At 34.6% G+C, this 22,683-nt stretch overlaps 3 protein-coding genes across 3 annotated transcripts; all 3 read right to left on the bottom strand.

The window, feature by feature from the left end:
* Positions 1 to 2,609: 2,609 nt before the first annotated feature.
* On the bottom strand, positions 2,610 to 5,039 carry LOC110693767 (transcription factor bHLH162-like). The gene is made up of 3 exons (XM_021870937.1): positions 4,862 to 5,039; positions 3,596 to 3,929; positions 2,610 to 3,024 (listed from the first exon to the last, which is right to left on the bottom strand). Exons 1-3 carry the CDS (start codon positions 5,005 to 5,007, stop codon positions 2,956 to 2,958), a joined length of 549 nt encoding a protein of 182 aa, XP_021726629.1. The 5' UTR covers positions 5,008 to 5,039; the 3' UTR covers positions 2,610 to 2,955.
* A 7,100-nt stretch (positions 5,040 to 12,139) lies between these two features.
* On the bottom strand, positions 12,140 to 12,979 carry LOC110693409. Its single transcript, XM_021870530.1, has one exon. It carries the CDS (start codon positions 12,977 to 12,979, stop codon positions 12,140 to 12,142), a length of 840 nt encoding a protein of 279 aa, XP_021726222.1.
* A 6,979-nt stretch (positions 12,980 to 19,958) lies between these two features.
* Positions 19,959 to 22,463, bottom strand: LOC110693625 (transcription factor bHLH162-like). The gene is made up of 3 exons (XM_021870768.1): positions 22,261 to 22,463; positions 21,307 to 21,627; positions 19,959 to 20,305 (listed from the first exon to the last, which is right to left on the bottom strand). Exons 1-3 carry the CDS (start codon positions 22,390 to 22,392, stop codon positions 20,237 to 20,239), a joined length of 522 nt encoding a protein of 173 aa, XP_021726460.1. The 5' UTR covers positions 22,393 to 22,463; the 3' UTR covers positions 19,959 to 20,236.
* Between the last annotated feature and the right edge of the window lie 220 nt (positions 22,464 to 22,683).

Raw genomic sequence — 22,683 nt, 5'->3', positions numbered from 1 at the left:
ATCTCATGCGTGGGCTTCTAATAGCAGACTACAGTGATAGTCATAAGATTGGCACTAGGCCGTGTTGGGGGTAAGGAGTACTCGTCTCGAAATCTTGGCCCATGTATATGTGACACATAGGCATAGCCTTTCCATTGGACTATCCTTCAATTTTCGTGTTAAACTGTTTTGCTATCAATTCTTTCGTGCTTATATTGGGCTGAGCCCAAATAACAAATCATTGCTCATCTAAGCTCATGACACAACATGGCTTAAACTTGATGGGTGTAGGATATAAAGGCAATATCAAGGCTACAAGTAAAGAGAGTGAAGATTAATAAAGTAAGGAGGATAAATTATAAATATAATTTGAAGATTTGGGCATGTGTGATGTCGTGGAAAAATCACTGCCTTGAAAACGGGATTTGGCTAGTCTAGAGTACAAAGCGTTATAGCAAGCTCGTTCCCCAAGATTAACATCACTCCACATACTCATGTACTTAAGGGTGAGAGGTTGGAGCCACACAAGCTTTTGCTCAATAATCAAGAAGAAAAACACAACGTCATAGAATACGTGTTTTACCAACAATAAAAATGGCTTTATATAAGCTACTTGTAATCCCAAAAGATTTTACTAGTCTCACAACAATCAATTGAGAAAATCAATTGAATAGTTAGTAACCTTCAATATAACACCCTCATAATGCACCATCAATTAGGGTTTATTAAAGTTGTTTACACAGCTCATCATAGTAACATAGAAAGAATCCCAAGGGAATCTTCAACAAGACTTTTAAAGCTATTAATCCAACAAATAAAGGGGTTGTGCATCTGTGCTCGGCTCTAGCTAGTACAATCATGATGGGATAGGTCTTAGGTGTATTTAAAGCTAATACCAATTATACTATGTGCACACTATATAATCTCACTTTTACTAACTTGCTCTTTTGCTCACTTAGTATTAGAGGTGATTATTTGGGCGGGACGGGCCGAGCCAAGTTTCAGGTTCGAGCCCAAACCCACCCAAAATGGTCGAGGCGTGCGAGCTTTTCATGCCGGGCCTAAAAAATAAACTAAATCTTCATAAAAACGCATTCCCAAACCCGTTTTTAAAAAATAGATATTGGACCGGGCCGGGTCCAATTTTGGGCAGAAAAATTCTACCCAAAATTAGATCGGGCCAACGGGCCGAGCTACTTTGATCATTTGTACTTAGTATTCTCTTAAAAGTATATTTTATTTAATTCTTCTGCATTTAACCCAATTTCACATTCAATAAGATATGGACAAGATTTAATGACAAGAACAAAGGGAATAAAAAAATAGGTTTGGAAAGAAAAAGAAAAATGATAAATGTAGTATTTCCTCACAATGGGTATAACCGTATAATACAGTGGACAGTGGTAGTTACCCACCTCTCGTTACTTCATAGAAATCTTCAATACTCATCCTTCTTACAACGATTGGTACTAACCTTTATTACTTCATCCCACTTGCAAAAATTTGTACTAACCTTTGTTTTCACTTGTTACCCGTGTAATTAATCCATACTTTTAACCTAAAATACTATTCTAGAAAATTAATATTTACCAAATTAAGCATTGAAACAAATTATACAATGAAAAGATGAGAAAAGCGGACATCATATATATATCCTCATATGTATAAATCAAAGGAGCATCTCCTTACTAAGTGATGGGGTTCGATTTCCCCATAGCCCCCATTCCTGTGATAGGGTGAGGAACCCTTTCTATAGTTTACCGTTAGGAAATATATATGTACAGATCAGAATCATGGAGATACTCTGTAATAATATTAGCCGATAGTGACTCACATAATCAACTTTAAATTTTAATTTTCTATTTTCATGCTATAATTATTATGCATCACATGCAAATAATAGTTTGTAATGTTCGAATTACATTAAGTGGGTAGGTATAGGTTGTGCAATGGTGCATTATGCTCATATATTAATTATGTGAAATATCTAGTTTTGATTTTTAAGCTAAAAATAAAGGAGTAATCACTTATTAATTGTAATGCACATTGTCCAAATGAAATCAAAGATAGAATATTGTTGACGAATGATCATATATAGTTTTTGGAGATTGGACTACCACAAATTAAATTACATATATATTAAACGCGGGTCTGGGCCGCACCTGCAAACCAAGAGAGAGAGTCCACTTTACAAGTCCAAGGAGGTTCCATCCCAAAACCATATGGCGATAGGAGGAGTAGCCCCTTAGCCTTATAAAGTGTTTAATTCTCTCTTCTTTAACCTATGTGGGACACTTACATATGGTGACACTTGAAAGGTTTATTCTTCAACACTCCCCTTCACATGTAAGGTCCCTTTAACTCAAGGATCACTTGATCCAATTCAATTTGGCCCAGAATACTTAATGTCATTAAAGGTCCAAACTTTGGGCCTGGCAATATACTCAAACCATTAGAGGTCCCATACCGTGGGTCTGGCTCTGATACCATATTAAACGCGGGTCTGGGCCGCACCCGCAAACCAAGAGAGAGAGTCCACTTCACAAGTACAAGGAGGTTCCATCCCAAAACCATATGGCGATAGGAGGGGTAGCCCCTTAGCCTTATAAAGTGTTTAATCCTCTCTTCTTTAACCAATGTGGGACACTTACATATGGTGACACTTGAGAGGTTTATTCTTCAACAATATACATTATAATTTTTTGGCAACCCGCATTGCTAGCTAAGCTATATAATATCATTAACAATGTAATTTGAATTACTAATGTGACAAGTCAATTCGAATAATGTTTTAGTCAGTTCAATACACATTGTGAAGACATCAGTATATTTACAAACATAATAATAACACAAGATTTTCGCTACTTAACGATTCTCCCGTACAGCTTATGTACTCAATTTAAATTTAAGCTTCAAAAAAAAAAAAAAAAATTCTTCAATCAATCAAAGCTTAATTAGGCAGTCCAAAACCATTAATCAAAGCTCAAATTTCTTCAGCCTCTGAGTAATCCTTGCAACAGTATCCGTTGTCACAGCCTCACCAATCTACACAATTGTAAAAACATAACTTTAACTTCCTTTTTAGATACAAGAAAGATAATTTTGTTTATCTTCTTAATAATTTTAGTTAGTTAATGAAAAAGACAGATGAAAATGAAATATTACATTTACTTAATTACTTTATTTTATTTTATTTTTAGATTTGAGGATTTGCTACACGTGTACTGCTTTTTAATTCCAAGGTCTACGGAGCATTATCTCATTATCTGTACCTAGACTTTTAAAATGGAGTATAGCTTAAAAAATTCATTTGATAAATATAATCACTTTTCATTACATTATGAATTTTATGATAATCTTATTTTGTTGGTAAGAAAATCAGCTTATTCAGCAAAATTTAAAATTGTCGTTTAAAATCAGCTTATTTTGTTGGTAAGAAAATCAGCTTTTTCAGCAAAATTTAAATTTGCCGTTTAAAACAACTCAATTCAAAACTTTTCCATGTTAACAATAACTAAAATATAATTCATGCGAAAAGGTGAATGTAATATAAGCATTACCATTACCACTATTTATTATTGACTAGCCACAAAAGAGATCGAGTACTCGTATATACCTGTGCATGAATTGTATGAAGGACAATATTTCCGGTAACACAATAATTAGCATTAACAACTTCAATATTTTCTTCATGAAGAATTCGGATTGCCTCAGTGAAAACAAACTGGCACTCCAACCCCGTAATCAAAGTCACCAAAAGGGCACTTCCATTTAGTCTCACTTCAATTTGGACCGGCGAATTCTTCGAATAATAACTTGTTCTACTACTTGATACTCTTCCAACTCCCAAAATATTATCCCTGGTTTGCTTCAAATTTTCGATATTCGATTTTAGTTGTTTGATGTAGTTTGTAGCATCATCTATTTGATCCGGAATTGCCTGTAAATATACATGTATACCATCATCGTCAATGGTACGTTAATGGTGTAACATATACTACATCCGTTACATATTATTTGCAACGATTTGACATAAAGTAGAGAGGAAAAATGTCTAATCATTGCAAATAATATGTAACGGAGGTAGTAATATACTACATCCGATCCAAATTACTCGCAACTTTGGGGTATTATTTGTGAGATATAAAATATTCCAAAGTTGCTAGTAATTTAAACCGGAGGTAGTAATTATATTGACTAGCAAAAAGTTATTAAAATCGGGATTCTACTTTGAATTAGAAGGGGCTAATAGAATCGAATCGTAGAATCGTAAGATTCTACCGACATGAATAATCAAGACGTCAAATATAAATTTAATTAAATATATTGAAATTATGATTTTGAAACCTAATTATTGATAGATAATAGTTATTTAACCATTAAGCAATCAATACTTGACAATATATATTCATAAAAACCTATATAAAAATGTTTTTTACTTGTAAGGATTTCGCTAGTTCAGAAAAATATGTAAAATCGAATAGAATCGTATATCGAATCGTATGCTATACATGAATCGTAAAATTGTAAGATTTTAAGATTTAAATCGGGATTTTAATAACATTGTTGACTAGTGTAACAACTAAATACAAACAAAGGAGAGGTAGTAACACTAATATGCCCTCTATTTGTTATTATTATCATGTTGATATAGTGCATTATTGCATTGTGGCATTGTATGTATTATATACTACTCCATACTCTCTCTGATCTGACTAAAAGTTTTTTTATTTTTATTATTGATAGTGATAACCTTAAAAATCAATCAAAATAGGATTTCTTCATATAAAAAAATGGGAAGGACTTTTAGAGACAGACAGAATATAGTCAAAGACATCTACGAGAGAGCTAGAGAAAGAGATATATAGAGAGACCACAAACCTTAGGAGAGGAGGCATCATCGCGAGGAATAAGGGTGTTGAGTTCTGAATATAGGATTTTCAATGTGTTTCTTCGGTCTTTCTCTACGGTTTTCCTATCTCTTTTGGTTGAGGAAGACTTAATAGACTTAGCGGAGTTGCTCATCATTGTTTTTGATGAGCATACAATACAAGTACTTTTTCCTTAGCTAAGCATGCCAATTCAATAGATATTTATAAGTAGTAAGAAGGTAGAAATGTAAACACACATTTATGAATAAATTTAATATAAGGTAGAACATACAAAATATAATTATATAAAGGTTTCCAAAGTTGGGTAATGTGCGAGGCCGTGTGGGGATGCATGTTTGACTAAATATGTAAGAAGCATGTGTCGTAAATGAATAAAAAAATATTAATTACATAAAAACAATGAGTGTTGCTAGTTTAATTTGTGACACCAAGATACTTATACATGTATGTATGTATGTATATATAATGGGAACAAATTACGTCATAAATTCAAAGACTGATGTAGTAAAAGCTAAGGTTCACACTTATATATTACAACAAAAAACTTAATTACAAGTATCTTAAAGAGACAAGAAGGAGGCCAATAATTATTGGTCCCATAATATTCATATTGCTCTGCTAATGCATATGATAGATTATAATCCTCTACTCTATCTATTACTGGACCCCATCTAATAATATAAATGATTTAAGTATTCTTCATCTATATGTAAGAGTCTGTTCACATTTACTGAATTGAGCTGAACTGAACTAAACTGAACTGAACTGAGTTAAAATGAATATTTTATGAGAGAGGGAAATTAAGAGTTGAACTGAAATGAACTGAAATTAAGTAAATGTGAACATGCCCTAAGTCTGTGAATGACAAATTATTTATGAGAGAATAGCTTGAATTGTATTGATGATCTTGGCTATTATTTATAGCCTATATAAGATAACCTACACAATATAAACTCTATCATATAAACTTCCATAAATCTATATTAGAATATAAATAAGATATATTATTATCCTAAATATAATATCATAAGATCTATATGGAAAATATATCACAATAATATATTTTCCTATATTCCTAACACCCTCCCGCAATCGTAACGGCAGTAACACGAACGTTATGATTGGAAATTCGCACTTTGTTGAAGTCGATCGAGTTGCACTACTCTGTTGATGTCGCCTTCAATTTTTTTATTTAAAAAAAAAAAACAAAAAACTTTTGCTACCACGGCCCTTTGCTGGTGTCCATGGTCTTCTGTCATGGCCCTTTGCTGGTGTCCGTGGTCTTTTGTCACGGCCCTTTGCTGGTGTCCGTGGTCTTCTTTGCCACATCCCTTTGCTGGTGTCCGTAATCTTCTTTGCCACGGCCCTTTGCTGGTGTCCGTGATCTTCTTTGCCAGGCCCTTTGCTGGTGTCCGTGGTCTTTTGCAATTTTTTTTATTTTTGTTTTTTTGAAAAAATTGAAGGCGACATCAACAGAGAATAGCTTGAATTGTATTGATGATCTTGGCTATTATTTATAGCCTATATAAGATAACCTACACAACATAAACTCTATCATATAAACTTCCATAAATCTATATTAGAATATAACTAAGATATATTATTATCCTAAATATAATATCATAAGATCTATATGGAAAATATATCACAATAATATTCCTAACAGTGAAATAAGGGATGAGTTCAGAGTTGAGATAATAAATACGAAGTATATGCAAACTAGCAGGTTGTTTATCATGACTTCATGAGACTTAGGGCCTGTTCTCTTTAAATTATTTTCAGTTTAGTTCAATTCATCTCCAATAAATTTAGTTCAGTGAGGTTTTTATCTTAATTTCCTTCTCTCATAAAATATTCAGTTCAGTTCAGCTCAGTTCAACTCAGTTTAGTCAATCAGAACAGAACCTTAACATTAGTTAATTCAATTTATATCTTTCGAAAAAAAATAAAATTGATTCAATATATATTGTCAAAATTAATGTGGCTAAGTTGGTTTAAGCCTCAAGCACAAAATTATAGGATCTCATCGTAGCCCAGCTGCCCAGGTATATATAAGATGGTTTCATAGGCTGGTTAGCGCGCCATGCAAAGTATAGAAAAAGGCGTGTTGGCTAGCTTTAATATACGTGATGAAGATAGTGCCTTCAATTTCTATGTGGCAATTCACTGAGACCACCTCTCAGATCACCTTTTCAACCATTATTATATACCAAGTACAGTCAAATTCAAGGTATTTTGGTTGTTCGATCTAAAGGTTTAATTAATAAGTTGTACTTTTGGTTTAATTTCTTATGTAGGAGCATATTATATATTTAAAAATAAAAAATAAAAACATCATGATGCAAGTATATAATTAAATTACGATTATGCACACTCAAGTTAAGAGACAAAAGGAGTAATTTAAATTGGGTATGAATGTATGATCCATATCTATTTCACCATATATCATCATATTCATCACAAATTTAAAAAATCTCTAGGTGTTGATTTTATGACAGTTTGTCATATACTGATATACTCATATACTCATATTAGAAGCATATCCATTAATGCTTTTCATCAACACCTTACACTTAGTTAGCCAAAATTGGCGCAACAATATTTTATTTTTAAAAAATATTTTGCCAAATCTAATGATATAAGTGTCTTCCTCTTTTCAAAGAGAAATTAAAGGACGCTCTCTCTCTCCCCCAAAAAACCCAACCGCCTTCTCAAAATCGCTCCGGCCATGAGGCTCGCCGGCGGGTGTGCGACTCACCGCCCATGCCATTATGTCGGCGAGCCTCCGATCTACCTCCTTGAGGTGTTTTTTTCTTTTTTCGCTTTGGTTTTTGGTCCGGTCGACCTAGCTTTTTGCGCCGCTTCCCCTCTCCGGCCGCCGCTATTCCTCACCGGCCTTGTTGCCGGCTTGCCGCCGCTCTTATTCCCCGCTTCCCCGCCGTGTCTCTGCTCTACCGCCTTGGCCGTCGTCGTCGCGACGTTTCGCAAGAGAACAGGGAGGGAGAGTTATCTCCCTCTAAGTCCCTCGCGTAGGGCCGTTTTCAGTCTGGTGTTTCCAGCTGTCGTTGCCGCGGTTCAGGGTTGTGTGGGGTTTGGGCTTCTCGGGCGGGTTCCTGCGGGTCGGGCTTTCCTGTACGGTGGTTTGTGGGTTGGGTTGGTGAACCTCGGTGCTTGGATGGTGTTCTCGGATTGGTTGCGGGGTCGTTTGCTAGGGTTTCGTTTGTAGTTCTCGTTTTTAATTTTCTGTCTGTTTCTTATTTTAGTCGTTGTGTGTGTTGTTCTTTAGGGTTTGTTATTTTTTCTTCTTGTGTGGTGCGTTTGTGTGCTATGGGGTGTGCAGATCGGTGTGCCGATCTTCTGGTGCATGTTTTGAACCGGGTTTTTTGGCTATGGGGCTTTGGTTTGATCTTCTGTTGGTTTGGGCTGAAGGGTTATGCTTCCAAGCTAGGGTCCGTGTTTGAATCAGAGATTGTATTGTCAATGGTGAAGTGTATGGCACCAAGTTTGATTTCTGGTCGAGGAGTTCGGGATTCTGAGTCAATGAAGGTTCACGTCAGAAACTACAACATATTGCCAGAGCCCCTTGCAAGAGGTTGCATAGGACAGCGTTATATGAGCCAAGGGTATTTCAGAAAGTCATTTTGCGCGTGCAATTGTAGTTTCCTTTATTTCAAACTTGTAATTGGTTCTTTTGTCTTTGTATTGTTCGATTACGATTTCTTATGTAAGTGTCGTATGGCTTATTATTAATGAATTTTAATCTCCCCCCTTCAAAAAAAAAAAAATGTATTCCTCTTTTCTTGTCTTTTAATTTAATTAATTCTTGCAATACTTACTGATGTGTCTTCTGTTTTGTTGCCTACTTTTTTTTTTTGGTGCACATGAGGGGCAAGGCCCCGGGAATTAAAAAACTAATACTACTAAGGAGGAATAAAACGTGGCGCAGCCACACCTACTACATCGTTATGCAAAATACGCCCTAGAGCTAGGGTGGGGACTTGAATCAACTGAAATTTGTTGTTCTGAATTACTCCTTGATTAGCTAACCAATCTGCCGTTTGATTTGCTTCCCGATAAACGTGCTTCACTTGAACCTCCCAATCTTGCATCATAATAAGATTCCTACAATGGTTAATATCGTGTATGCATTCACCATTGTAATTATCAGCATCATTAGTAAGGATTTGCACTACTGCCATATTATCCATTTGTATTTGTAGCTTCTTAATGCCCATTTTTTTTTGCCAATTCCATCCCATATTCAGCTGCCAGCACCTCTGCTTTGAATGCATTACAGTTGCCAAGATTTAGAGAATATGCATATTTGAGTCTACCAGTGCAGTCCCTTATAATTTCCCCTCCACCAGCTGGCCCTGGGGCGCCCTTAGTTGCGCCATCAGAGTTCAGGGCAAACCACCCAATAGGCGGAGCGGTCCATTTGATGAAAGCCTCTCTTCTTGCCCTTATTTGGGAGTTGTCAGTTGAACTATCCCCCATTACCTTCCACACCTCTTCAAAACGTTCTAACAAAAATTGCTTGACATCATCAACTGGTATTTCACTATTTCTCCCAAAAGCCACAGCACATCTCCATCTCTAAATCCACCAAATGACAATAGCAAAATAAGTAGGCCAAATTTCAGGGGAAAGATTGTTTCGATATTGTACCTTGATATTTCGAATAAGCCATTGCTTTAGCGTACCGTTTCCAAAATTTGGTGCATTGGCAGGCCCTCCTACTTGCCTCCACACCTCCCTAGCAGCTTTGCAATCCCTTAATGTGTGAAGAGTACTTTCCTCTACCTCAGCACACAACTTACAACATGGATCCTCTGTCAAAGATCTTTTGAGTCGATTAGAGTTAGTCATCACTCTATCATGTAATACCAGCCAAAGGAAAACCCGGATTCTTTGTTGAACTTTGAGTCTCCAAACAATTAAGCTCCCAAGAACCATCTTCTTGATTCTCACTATCACTTCAAATAATTTGGAGGGCAGATTTGATGGAAAATTTTCCTTGGGGACCATTCTACCAATATACTAAGTCACCCTGCTCCGGATTCTTAATTAGGCTATGAGACTCAATTTCACGTAAACTGTCTTGAGGTAATAAATCCGCAAAAACAGCCCACTTCCATCCTAATTGCTCCCACATCTCCGCAACCGTAGCTCCTTCAATATCTAATGGAATGCTATTAATTGCTAACTCCCTTAGAGTCTTCGAACTAGCCCATCTGTGATCCCAAAAAAGCGTTTTGGCTCCATCACTAACCGCCACACGAGCACCCTTTGAGATTGTAGTTGCATTTTCCGTAATTCCCCTCCATACATTAGACATGTTTGCTTTTGGTTCAAACATATCCACATCACACCTTCCCTTGCAGTATTTGCTACGAAGAACACTAGCCCAAAGAGCATGAGGTTCAGTGAGGACTCTCCAACCCAGCTTAGTAAAAAAAGCCGCATTAGTTTCTCTTGAGTTTCGAACACCCAAACCACCCATATTTCTTGGTTTTTGGAGATTCTCCCAAGAAATAAGATGAATTTTACGCTTTTCTTCATCTCCACCCCAAATGAATCTTCTAGTACGTTTGTCAATATCATCACAAATAGTTCTTGGTATTCTTGCGGTTTGCATAGCATAGGAAGCCATAGTTGAGACCGTTGATTTTGCTAAAGTTATTCTTCCTGCTAGGGAGATGTATTTTGATTTCCACCCCGACAATCTTCTATCAATCTTCTCACAAAGATACCCAAATGTATCCTTAGTGACTCGGCTAGTGAGGGTAGGCATTCCCAAGTAATTCCCCAAGTCGTTTGTTTGCTCTATCCCCATATGCTCAGTGATGCTATTACGCTGCTGATTAGATGTGTTATCCGAGAAAAAAATTCTTGACTTAGAGTGACTGACTTTCTGCCCCGATGCTGCACAGAAACGATTCAAGCATTGCTTGACCCAATTTGCTTGTTCTAATGTAGCCTCAGCGAATAGAATGATGTCATCAGCAAACGCTGGATTCGACAATTGAGGGCCATTCCTACTAGCCCTTATAGGTTTCCACCGATTTAAGAATAATTGACTCTTCAATTATTTGGTTGAGCCGTTCCATACATAGTACAAAGATATAAGGAGACAAAGGGTCTCCTTGTCTAATGCCACGCTTAGGAGAGAAAGCTTGAGTCGGTTCCCCGTTCCATAATACACGCATTGATGAAGTAGTTATGCACTCCATAATTGCATCCACAAGTAACATAGGGAAACGAATTTCCATCAAAGTGTCTCGGATAAAATCCCATCTCAATCGGTCATAGGCTTTCTCAAAATCTATTTTTATAGCCCTGAACCCGGTTTTCCCTTGCTTATTTTTCATAGTGTGAATTACTTCTTGCACTATTACTATATTATCCGTAATTTGGCGCCCCGACACAAAACTAGTTTGTTTACTAGAAGTGAGATGAGGCATCATGGGTTTAATTTGATTAACTATCACTTTTGTAATGATTTTATAAGCCACATTACACAAGCTAATAGGGCGAAATTGAGATGCTACCTCTGGGTTGTCGACTTTAGGAATGAGCACTAGAAAGGTCTCATTCAAGTTGTGCGGCATTCCTTTCCCATTGAGCACATCGAATACAAGAGAGTAAACATTCTTTGCAACAAGATCCCAATTTTTCTGGAAAAATAACACTTGAAAACCATCGGGTCCCGGAGCTTTAAGGGCACCCATCTCTTTAATTGCTCTGTCAACTTCACATTGAATATACGGCCTTGATAAACTATTCCAATCCTGCGTTGTAAACTCAAGGAAAATGTCACGAGGTAAGTCATCATGTGGCTGTACTTCCTCACTGTCAAATAAGGCCTTAAAATAATTGACAATGTGATTTTGGACTTCATCTTTTTCGGTTAGCCAGTCACCATCAGTATTCTCCTTAATAGCAGAAATTTTATTGCGCCATCGACAAGTTATAGTGCTTAGGTGAAAAAAGGTGGTGTTACGATCACCATCTTTAATCCATTCCACTCTCGACTTTTGGTACCATAACAATTCTTCTTGCGCAAGGACTTCATCTAGCTCCACCCTTAATTTAGATTCAAGCTTTATTAGATCCCTTGCCTTTTGGAGAGCAAGAGCACGCTGAACCCCTGCTATACGGGCCATAAGATTGCGTTTTTTCTTAAAAATATTGTGGAACGTCGATTTATTCTACTCTTGTAATTCGGCAGCAAGATGATGGAGATTTGGCATAAGAGGCTCATCCTTCTACCACTTTGTCTCAATAAAGTCACGAAACTTTTCATGGGACATCCAAGCGGCTTGAAATCGAAAAGGTCTATTCACTTCTGAAATAGGTGCAAAGCCATTAGGAGCAATACGAATTGGGCAATGATCGGATTGGATTGCGGGGAGATGCTTGACAGAGGCATTCGGAAATCTTAGGCTCCAATCACCATTACAAAGAGCTCGATAAAGTCGAGCACTCTGCCAAGTTGTAACAGAATTTCCTCTTGACCATGTGTGGGATGCACCACTGAACTCAATTTCAAGTAACCTAATATCTTCTAGCCATTCATTAAAACGAGCAGATCTCCTAGTTGTTTCAGCACAACTAGCACTTCTTTCCCATCGAAACCTTGTGTCATTAAAGTCCCCTGCTAACATCCAAGGAACATTATTATTTTCAGCATAATCTCTCAACTCCCTCCAAAGCTCCTGACGTTTAGAAGGATCTAGACTACCATACACCGCTGTGAAATACCAAGGAATATCCCCAACTCTTTTAATTTCCATAGTAATATACTGATTGTGTTTATGGATAGGCTCTACTGTAACTAGTTCACTACGCCAGTAAATCCAAATTCCACCGCTAAATCCTTGGGCATCAACTCTAGTATGGCCAGAATACCCAATTATATTAGCAATTTTGATAGCTTGCGCCCCTCCCATGTGTGTTTCCACAAGAGTAATCACATTCGGTTTATTAACTCTAACAATCTCTTTCAAAGCAGACATAAACTCTCTACTTCCTGTTCCTTGTACATTCCAAATCATACAAGAAATAGGTAAAAAGTTCGAAGCTAAATTTGCTAGATTAACATTCATTTCATAATAGAGTAATTGGGATTACTTAAATATGATTCTTCAATTAATGGAATAATTCGATTAATTTCCACTGGAATCTGGAGGTACACCACTAATTCTGGAGGCTCCGGCATTGGTTCGATCCATGTCTCCATCACATGAGTCAGGGGGTCGGCTATGGTCACGTAAGGAGTTTCCATTGTCTGACCCACGAATAGAGTTTTCTCCGGTGGGATTGATAATGTAATCACCTCTTGACTGTACAACTCCATGGCTACTTACAATGTCTCCTTCTCCTATATCCTCTGTTTCCACTACTACAGTCCCTTGTTGGTATGACTTCGAACTAATTGCTTCTGTAGGACCTTCAGCTTCTAATGAGTAGTTCTCTTTTCCAGTAGGATTATTTTGGCTCTTGTTAAATGGGGTAATTATTTTTTGGGAAGGAATTTTTTGTGAAGTACTTTTAGTAGGATTCTGAGATTTCTTATTTTTATTAGCATTTGAAGTTCCAGCTTTATTATTTCCTACTTGGAAATTAATCTTTTTGTGAATTCTCACCAAGATTAACAGTGGTGTCGAAAATATTATCTTTACTAATTCATTGAGAAGATAATATTTCCATATCTTCTGTATGTATATCCTCCAGCGCAATATTAGGCTGTTGCTTATCTTGATCCTCGGATTCCCCATTTAGTGCCTCAAATCTCGACCCAGAAGATTTCGAATTTTGGTTTGGCTCCCCTTTAGTAGCCTGATTTTTTGGGACCAGGGATCCACCATCTTTGGTGGAATCCGGCGGTGGCTTATCAGCTCTCGGGATATGTTTCCTTACTGGTTTCTTAACCAGCATCCATGCCCCAAAGTCCTTTTCCTCTTCTGGTCTCGATGATTTCTCAGCTTCCTTGCCATTTTCATGATCATGGTGTTGAGTTATGATCCACCATCATTCCTTCAGTTCCATTTGTCGAAGTCCATTTCCGAATGGTTAAGTACCTATCATCAATCAGCCAAGGCCCTTGAGTGAGGACAAAGTTATAATCCTCTTGATTGTTAATCGAGCTATGAAGTATTTGCAACCTATATATGTCAGTAAGAGACATGTCTCCTTTCAGTTGCCATTTCTTCTTCAATCGCTTCATCAATCCCATATACCCTAGGCTACCATTAAACATTCGGATGATAAGGGTATTTCTCCAAGGTCTACGCATCGCTCTTTTCTCCTCCTTCGAGAGCAAAATAACAGGGCATCTGTCATTTTCCTCAAAATCCTCTGGAGGAGTATCATCATCAGAAACCTCATCAAACAACTGGATGATACTATTCGCCATTACAGGATTCCCATTTCCATTGAAGGACTCATGAGTTGTTTTCCGTTTTGGCTTTTTATTTAATCTAACCACCTGATCTAAAATCTCTGGTGGGATTGGCGGTGGTTGGGGGGCATATGCGCAGATTCCATTCGAGAGAGTTTTTTAGATTTTTCCTTTTGTTGCCTACTTATTTAATTAGCACCTTAAAAAGTACATGTGATAAAAGTATAATAAAAACGAAAATTCTACTACGGACCTTTTCATTTGGACCACCACTATTCTTAATTATCATTGGTTGATTTTTTTATATTTTTTTACCTTGGTCAAACCTTAAATTTGGTATTTTCCTTTTTTAATTCATTTTTTATTTTACAAAATATAGAAAAATCATTTTATTATATTTTTGAAATTTATTTATTAAAATCAGATTTTAATTAAATCAAAAAATAAGATTAAATCAAATAAATGATTAAATTGTTAAAAATTGTTCATCATGTTCTTCATAGTTCATCAATGTTCTTCAACTTTTTTCATCCATGGAGAGATTAAACACGAACACATGATCTATGTCCATTATCATTCACTCGCGCATCGAAAACGATTTACAATATGGCTCGATCTAAAAAGAAAATCCGAAATTTTAATTTACAAAAAATTTGGGATCGTTGCGATTTTGGGCAGCGATTGAAATCCCTAAATAATAAGTTTGGATTGTACAATATCAGTCAAAGTTTGCCAAAACGACGACTTTATGTAATCGAAATCATAATTTTTAAGTTTTACAGTAATCGAGGTTTGTCATGAATATCTCAAAAAGAAACCGCATCATTCTTTGGTCGAAACCTTGTTTGATCCAAAAAACACGGAAAACAAATTTAAAATCTTGTTTGTGTAAATGTTTAACCCAAAAAAGGATAGGACATTACCTGTTTTTAAAATTGTAATTATTAACAACATATGACATTAGGTTCTTTTGGACATTACCAATTACTGATTTATAATTCACTAACATTTTGTTATGTTCTTTATTGGTACGGAGTAGTAAATATGAATGTGGTCTTCACTGGACAACCAGTGTATCAGGTTAACCAGGTTTGGTATAAATGATAATTAATATATATTTACTATTGTGGTTTACTTTATGTATGCATATACTTCAATATTAGATTAAATACTTTTAGAGAGACTAACTAACAATTTTTTATTTTATTTTTTTATTATACTCGTGTATTATTTGGTATATATATTTATAGCTTAACAAATATGATATATACACTCTAATAAAATATATATTCAAAATATGTTCTAATCAATAATCATAACATATGAGTAAAAGTGAAGGAATTTACTTCTCAAGTCTTTTTAATGAAACTTTGTCGCTGTCTATTATCATAACAAAATACAAGCTATTAGTTAGCCAAATATTTTGCTAATCATATGCGTGAGTGTAACTACTGACTGCTAGGAATTAGTAGATCAGTTACACAAATATTGAAACTAAAAGCTTACAAAAAGGAGACTAAATATATACTCCGTACTAGCTATAAATACAAAGATACAAAAAAAAAAGAATATATATTCAAAATATATTATTTAAGGCAAAATATAAAATTTTCTAACAATAAGTGTATTCATATCAAATCTAAGCACTTTCTCAAAAAAAAAAATATCAAATCTAAGCAATAGAAAGACGAAGATGTGCAGCGTAAAATAATTTGAATATACGCATAAATATTTTTATAACATTTGAATATAATCTTTTCAAATTTAAAAATATACAGATTTAAAAATCTTTTATACAATAATAATAAGATAAGAAATTAAGTAACTATCCTTATTATAATTGGTGATTTAAAATGTTTCTTAAATAATATTTAATTTCTAAAGTTAAAAGATATCCTAAAATATATTGATTTCATACTTTTATATATATATATATATATTAGTTAAATTAGATTCATTTAAATCTTTATACATATTTAGCATAAAATATTTTGCAATGGTTGTACACTGCATTAAAGTAAATGTCCAACATAATGTATGTTCATAAGCATTTAATAATTAAGATGTTTCTAATAAGTTATGTCTTATCCGTATTTTGGTAAATTCCTTAAACACAAACAAGATCTGTATTCCGGATCCGATTTCTATTTTTTGGGTCAACACAGTTTTGAAGAAACAATGATCAGTTTCTTATCAAATCTAATATTAAAAGATATCTTAAAAGATATTGATTCCATTTTTTTTATATACTTAATAATTAGGAAATAATTAAATTAGATTGAATTTAATTTTTGTACATGTTTAACTAAAATTATTTTGTATTGGTCTCACATTAATTTTAATTAATTAGTAATGTCCAACATAACGTAGGGGCATAACCGTTTAATATTTAAGCTGTATATAATAGGTAATGTCTTATACGTAAGTAGATAAATTCCTTACTCATAAACACGATTTGTAATTTGGTCTCCAATTTTTTTGGATCAAACGGCGTTTCAAAGAAAAACGAGACGGTTTCTTAACTGGTTTTTTTTTTTCTTGAATAACCTAGATCACCGAAATAAATCAAATTTTTTTTTATGTGATTGAATACATAAATTCGATGTTTTTGCATTCACTGATTGATATTGTACAAGTGAATATTGTTTTCTACAATTAACGCCGATATGAATCGGGACTGTAGATCTTATTTCGTTTTCTCCATCCACGCACGAATATAGATCTTCTCTATCGGTTTCTTCATCGATGCTTGACTGTAGATCTTAATTTATAGAGAAATTCATCGATTGTTGAACAAATTTGAAGGACGTTGAAGATTGTCGATGAACAATGATGAACTTCGAAGAACGTTTATGAATTTTTTTTATTTTGTTTTTTTTTTAATTTAATCTTATTTTTTGATTTAATTAAAAGCTGATTATAATAAATAAATTTCAAAAATTATAAAATGTTTTTTGGAAATACAATAATTAAATTTTGGAAAATATAAAAAGAATTAAAAAAGGAAAAATACTAAAATTAAGGTTTGACCAAGCTTTAAAAAAAAAAATAAAAAATCATCCAATGATAATTAAGTATAGTGGTAGTCCAAATAAAAGTGACCACTGTAGAAACATCCTAATAAAAATTATTCTCAAAAACAAGATTTTAATCCTAATAAATTCATATCAGTTTATCTTTCACTATGCTTACCTACTTCTTTTTTTTTGAAGGGGGGGGGGAGATTAAAATTCATTAATAATAAGCCATACGGCACTTACATAAGAGATCGTAATCGAACAATACAAAGACAAAAGAACCAATTACAAGTTCGAAATAAAGGAAACTACAATTGCGCTCGCAAAATGACTTTCTTAAGTACCCTTGGCTCATATAACGCTGTCCTATGCAACCTCTTGCAAGGGGGTCTGGCAATATGTTGTAGTTTTTGACGTGAACCTTCATTGGCTCAGAATCCCGTACTCCTCGACCCGAAATCAAAATTGGTGTCGTACACTTCACCTTAGACAAGACAATCTCCGATTCAAACACGGATATCGACATGGAAGCATAACCCTTTAGTTTAAACCAATAGAAGATCAAACCGAAGCCCCATAGCCAAAAAACCCGGCTTAAATCCTGCACCATAAGATCGGTACACCGATCTGCATGCCCCATATCACCCAACCACACCACACAGACAGAAAAAATAACAAAACTAAAAAGCACACAAAGACTCCTAAAAGAGAAAACAGGAAGAAACATAAAAACTAAGACAACGAACGAAACCCTAATAACCCACCCCGCCGCCACTCCGAGCACAACCACCAAAGCTCCGAGGTTCACCAACCCAACCCACATGCCGCCTGACAATAAAACCCAAGCCACCAAGGCCCGCCCGAGAAGCCCATACCCCCACACCCCTGAACCGCGGCAGCGACGACTCTACGCGAGGGACTAGGAACGGCCCTACGCGAGGGACTCAGAGGGATCTCCCTCCCCGTTCTCGAAAACAACGGCGCAACGACGGACAAAACGGAGGGGCATAGCCACGGCGGGGAAGCGGCAACGAAAACCGGCGGCAAGCCGGCATCAAGGCCGGTGAGGAACTGGAGCGGCCGAAAAGGGGAAGCGGTGCGCGATGCTAGGCCGGAAATACCAAAAACCAAAACGAAAACTAAAACGCAAAAGAGAAAGGAAAAAAACATACTAAAGGAATAGATCGGAGGCTCACCGACGCCGTGGCATGGGTGGTGAGCCGCACGCCGGCCGGCCAGCCTCATGGCTGGAGAAGGTATGGGGAGGCGAAAGGGTTGAGGGGCGCTAGAGAGAGAGAGAGTATTTGTTTTTTTTACTTATATCTCTTTACTGCATTTGCTTACCTACTTCATTGTCTCCTTTAAGGTTCTATATTTTTTAAAAAATTAAACAATAAGATTTAAGCCTTCCAACAAAGTTAATTAACCTTACAATTTAAATGGCGTACATATTAATTACCAGTACTATTCTAGATTATTTTTAAAGTATGTATGTAAATAGTATGTATGGGAAATATTTTAAAATGAATCTTGTTCAACAGTCTTTCTAATTAAAGATTATTTATTTTGAAAGTATGTATGTAATTGTACATTTTGAGATTATTTATTTTGTAAAATTGTGTACGTACTCCCTCCGTTTTTAAATATTTGCTCCATTTCTTCATGTGCAGAGTTTTAGGAGAAATTGGAGAAAATAATAAAATATGGATTTAGTGGGTAGGTGGAATATTAAAAAATTGTAAAATGCAAAAGTAATAGAGAGATTTGGAGTGGAGAGAATATGAAATTAATAAAATATGATTTATGTTTGGTCTACTATGTGAGAGAAATGAATTAAATATTATAAAAACTTTCTAAATAAGAAGATGGAGCAAGTATATTTGATCTGTAATCGCTCAAATGTCCATTTTGGACCAAACTTGTCAAACTCGGAACAACTAATTGTAGGGGAGAGTACCCTACTCCAGTACCAACACCACTAGCAATGGGTGTTGCTTTTGTAAGATGGCCTTGGCCATTTAACCTTATGATGTTTAATTACTAATCTAGTTCGGTTTATTGCCAAAAAAAATATATAAAAACGGTTGAAAAAAAAAGTGGAGCGAGTATTTAAAACGGGGGGAGTATTAAAAAGTTATATGTATGTATTTACTTTGATTTATACCTTCGAGTATATAATTTTATTGACCTTATTTGACCTACACATTGTATGATCTTCAAAACTCTATGTTTTCCTTTGAATATACTTACTCCATTTAAAACTCCGTAATTTACGTTATTTTATTACACGCCTTGGTTTAACTATTTACGGTGATGATTAGCTCAATGTACTTTAATCTACAGTCAAAATTTTTTAGGGCTTGTATTTGTGATAGTGTATTTTTCGGAGTATTAGCTCAATGTAATTTTTTGCTTTTAACACTTTTTAACCGTCATCATGTACAATCACAAAACTATCACTACAATTAATCGATAAACCTCATTAGCATTAACATGCATGAATATAACATTGATTCCAAATAAAGAGAGTTAATTCATAGGCGAATTAGCAACAATGATTTGGTATCTTGTGTGCTCTCAATAACATGCATAAAGATAAAAATTGCTTCAAAATGCTCAAAAAACATGAGAAGATGTTAACAAGGGACATGATTAACCATACAAAGTTTTCACAAATGACATTTTTTGCAAGCATTTCATATAGATATATATTACATAGGCTGATTACATCGAATCAGAAGCATAACAGTAATACAAGACAATCACTAGCTTATATTAGTAGATAGATGATATCCATCATCATGTAAAACACATAAGAACACTTGAAATTATTATATCAAGATCTAATGATCGACATTACTTATAAAACCCATATTATATTAAGGATCCTAGGTCATAAACTTTCATCATGCCTAGGTAAATCAGCATATATCCAAACCCAACACTTAGAGCTCAAAGTTCTTCAACCTCTGAGTAATCCTTGCAACCGCGTTGCTTGATGCAGCTTCACCCAACTACAATTAAAAGATTATAAAATCAATGTTATTTTTCAAGTTTCAAAATATATATTCCAATTTGGTAAAGTGGTAAGACATACAAGATAGGAATTGTTTCATAATATAGGTTTCATATTCGAGTTAGGTTTTTTTTTTTTTTTTTTTTTTAAAATTTAATTTTTTTTATAATATAAATCAATTCCACTATTAAAAATGTACTTCGTTTTAATTGAAAAAAATCAATTCCACTTATAAGAAACTAAAAATCAATCAAGGGTATTTTCGGTTGAGTGGCATTCAATTTTGATCAGCAAATAAAAATAGTTTTGTTAAGCACATATTATTAGGAAATTGAAAAAAAAAACCTAATAGGACTGTTTTTTAAAAACATAATAATAATTACCACTCTAATCACTCTTACTATTATGGACGGTGTAACAATTAGTATTGTATATAGGACTGTATTTTCTTAACAATTTTATATATATATATATATATATATATATATATATATATATATATATATATATATATATAATGTTCACTTTATTATGAATAAATTATATATAGAATAATTTGGGTTAATAAGATTCAAATTAATTTCTAACAAGGAAGCTTAAAAGCATGTGGTGATTGTTCAATTTTGCAAACGAACATGTACTCCAAACAAAAGTTAATTTCAGTACAGTAATTACTATTAAGTAGTGGTTTTATAATCTTATAATCATCACAATCATAGTTAAATTGTTGTTTTTGTAATTTAAATACACTAGAAACTATCAATTTTTAACAGAGAGAAAATCAAGCTTCTAAAAAATTCATTTAAATTAGTAAAAACCCAATTTAAGTTTAGTTAAAATCAGTTAGCAAGCTAGAGCATGCCCTAATTTTTTCATATATTTTACCCATCTTGTAATCATAGTTTAATACGAATTGAAGTAGTATTTATAATAATTGTGTAATTATTATAAACTTATAAATCAAAATAATAAACCACGTAAATAAATATATATATATACCTGTGCATGGATGGTGTGAAAGACAATGTTTTCAGCAACAGAATAACTTGCATTCACAACTTCAGCGTTTTCCTCATGCAGAATTCGGATTGCCTCAGTGAAAACAAACTGGCACTCCAATCCAGTCACCAAAGTTACCTCTAAGGCGCTACCATTTTCATTCACTTCTATTTGGACCGGCGAATTCGTGGAGTAGCCCCCTCCACTCCCGCTTGATCCTCCGCCTCCCTGCAGTTCATCCCTTGTTTGCCTCAAATTTTCCACGTTCTCTTGCAGCTGCCTTATGTAGTTTGTCGCGTCTCCAATTTGATCAGGAACCGCCTGCATATAATTCATATACGTATTAGTTGAAATTAAAGATGTTACTTAGAACCATAACTATTGATCATATGTAAGTGTACGTAATTATATGAAAGAGCCAAATTAATAATCCTTTGTTCTTAGTTTGTTGCACCATTTTAATTTGTTGTGGCAAGGATGAATAATTTAATTAGTAGTACATCATCAATTAATTTTTATTACTGACCAATCTCATCAAGTACAAACCTCCCACCTTTCATCAGATAAAAGTAGGGTTTTGTAGCTAGAGCATGCAAAATTATTGGAAAACTTGATTTCGGATGTTACTATATAACGCTAAAATATATTGTTACACTAAAATGTATCTTAATAATTATTTAATTTCAACAACTACAAACTAGGCTAGGTTAGTGATATAATTAAACTATGCTATGTCTCCCACCTTTCACAGGGTGGAAGTAGGGTTTTGAAGGTATATGTGAGACTGTCGTCTAGAATAATTAATTCCTATGTCATATAGTATAATTTAGACTAGCTAATAGTGACTGCAACTAAATTTAAACCGAGGTAGTATTATGATGCACAATATAATATAATGCAATACTAATAACGTAAAATGCATAAAAAAAAATTAGAAGATTGATCGAGAGAGACCCTTGGATAGGAGGAAGGATCTTGGGGGACAAGGGAGTTGAGTTGGGAACAAAGGTTCTTCATGTGGTTTCTACGATCTTTCTCCATGGTTTTCCTATCTCTTTTGGATGAGGAGTTAGAGGATCTTTTCATGGTTATTGATGAGCTAGTTTGCAAGAAAATACTACTCCGTAACACTAAGTAATAGAACACTTAATACTTAAAGTGAGTGTGTGTTTATTTCATGTCACTACAATCTAGGTATATATAAGAAAATAAAAGGGCAGAAAAGACCAAAAATAAAATTGTTAATATTTTACGTAGTATGAAGGGAGTAACTAATTTTTTTTTTTTTTTAACCTTATAATAATAGAGGGAATAAATGAAGAAAGCAAAAGTTTAAGGTCCAAAAAGGTTAAGGGTGTGGGGTTGTTGCGCATATAT

The sequence above is a fragment of the Chenopodium quinoa genome, unplaced genomic scaffold (assembly GCF_001683475.1).
Source record: "Chenopodium quinoa cultivar QQ74 unplaced genomic scaffold, ASM168347v1, whole genome shotgun sequence".
Lineage (NCBI taxonomy): Eukaryota > Viridiplantae > Streptophyta > Magnoliopsida > Caryophyllales > Amaranthaceae > Chenopodium > Chenopodium quinoa.
The sequence above is the reverse complement of the archived record's forward strand: the minus strand, read 5'-3'. Positions and strand labels throughout refer to the sequence as shown.

Bases quoted from the DNA above. Each gene is read 5' to 3' on its own strand.
- LOC110693767 (XM_021870937.1), bottom strand. From the start codon at position 5,007: ATGATGAGCAACTCCGCTAAGTCTATTAAGTCTTCCTCAACCAAAAGA. The intron at 3,930-4,861 runs GGTTTGTGGTCT...TGGTATACATGT, and splicing joins GATGATGCCTCCTCTCCTAA to ATATTTACAGGCAATTCCGG. The intron at 3,025-3,595 runs GTATATACGAGT...ACAATTGTGTAG, and splicing joins TTCATACAATTCATGCACAG to ATTGGTGAGGCTGTGACAAC.
- LOC110693409 (XM_021870530.1), bottom strand. From the start codon at position 12,979: ATGAATGTTAATCTAGCAAATTTAGCTTCGAACTTTTTACCTATTTCT.
- LOC110693625 (XM_021870768.1), bottom strand. From the start codon at position 22,392: ATGAAAAGATCCTCTAACTCCTCATCCAAAAGAGATAGGAAAACCATG. The intron at 21,628-22,260 runs GTCTCTCTCGAT...AATTATATGCAG, and splicing joins ATCCTTCCTCCTATCCAAGG to GCGGTTCCTGATCAAATTGG. The intron at 20,306-21,306 runs GTATATATATAT...TTTTAATTGTAG, and splicing joins TTCACACCATCCATGCACAG to TTGGGTGAAGCTGCATCAAG.